We start from the raw sequence: 477 nt of genomic DNA, 5'->3' as shown, positions 1-477 counted from the left end.
GATGGAGGGCCCCCACCAAGCGTCCCGCCTACTACACTACTTCTCGCAGTCACAACAGAACTACTCGGGCTACATGTACCCAGGGCCAGCCCCGGGCTACCCGCCGCACACCTACGACTACCACGACTACATGAACGGCGCCGAGGGCTACTACCCGGCCCACTACGACCCTCAAGGCTACACGCACGACCACCACCACCCTGCCTTCTCCCACCCGGCCTTCAGCAGTAAGCATCTATTTTTATTTAAGTTCGCTTGGCTGACGGACCGATTTCGGGCAAGAGGCGGGCGTTTGTTTCGCTAACAGCTTTTCTTATAAACGTATATACTACTTTTTATGAAAATTTAAACAAATATTTCGATTAATTATGAGCGTCAAGTAACTGTACAGTGTCAAATGTATGTTTGTTTAATTTTTCTCTTAGGTCCGAGGAGTGACGTAAGCGGGGAAGGCGGTGGACCAGCAGGAGCCGCGTC

At 51.8% G+C, this 477-nt stretch overlaps 1 protein-coding gene across 1 annotated transcript in view; it reads left to right on the top strand.

The window, feature by feature from the left end:
* LOC119591712 overlaps window positions 1-477 on the top strand; it is a gene marked incomplete at its 5' end in the record, with an annotated part of 1268 nt that continues 791 nt past the window's right edge. The window contains 2 exon segments of the mRNA XM_037940460.1: window positions 1-227; window positions 426-472. Coding sequence (XP_037796388.1) covers window positions 2-227; window positions 426-472 — 273 coding nt within the window.

Source organism: Penaeus monodon, chromosome 29 (genome assembly GCF_015228065.2).
Source record: "Penaeus monodon isolate SGIC_2016 chromosome 29, NSTDA_Pmon_1, whole genome shotgun sequence".
NCBI lineage: Eukaryota > Metazoa > Arthropoda > Malacostraca > Decapoda > Penaeidae > Penaeus > Penaeus monodon.
This window is presented reverse-complemented; position numbering and strand designations above follow the sequence as displayed.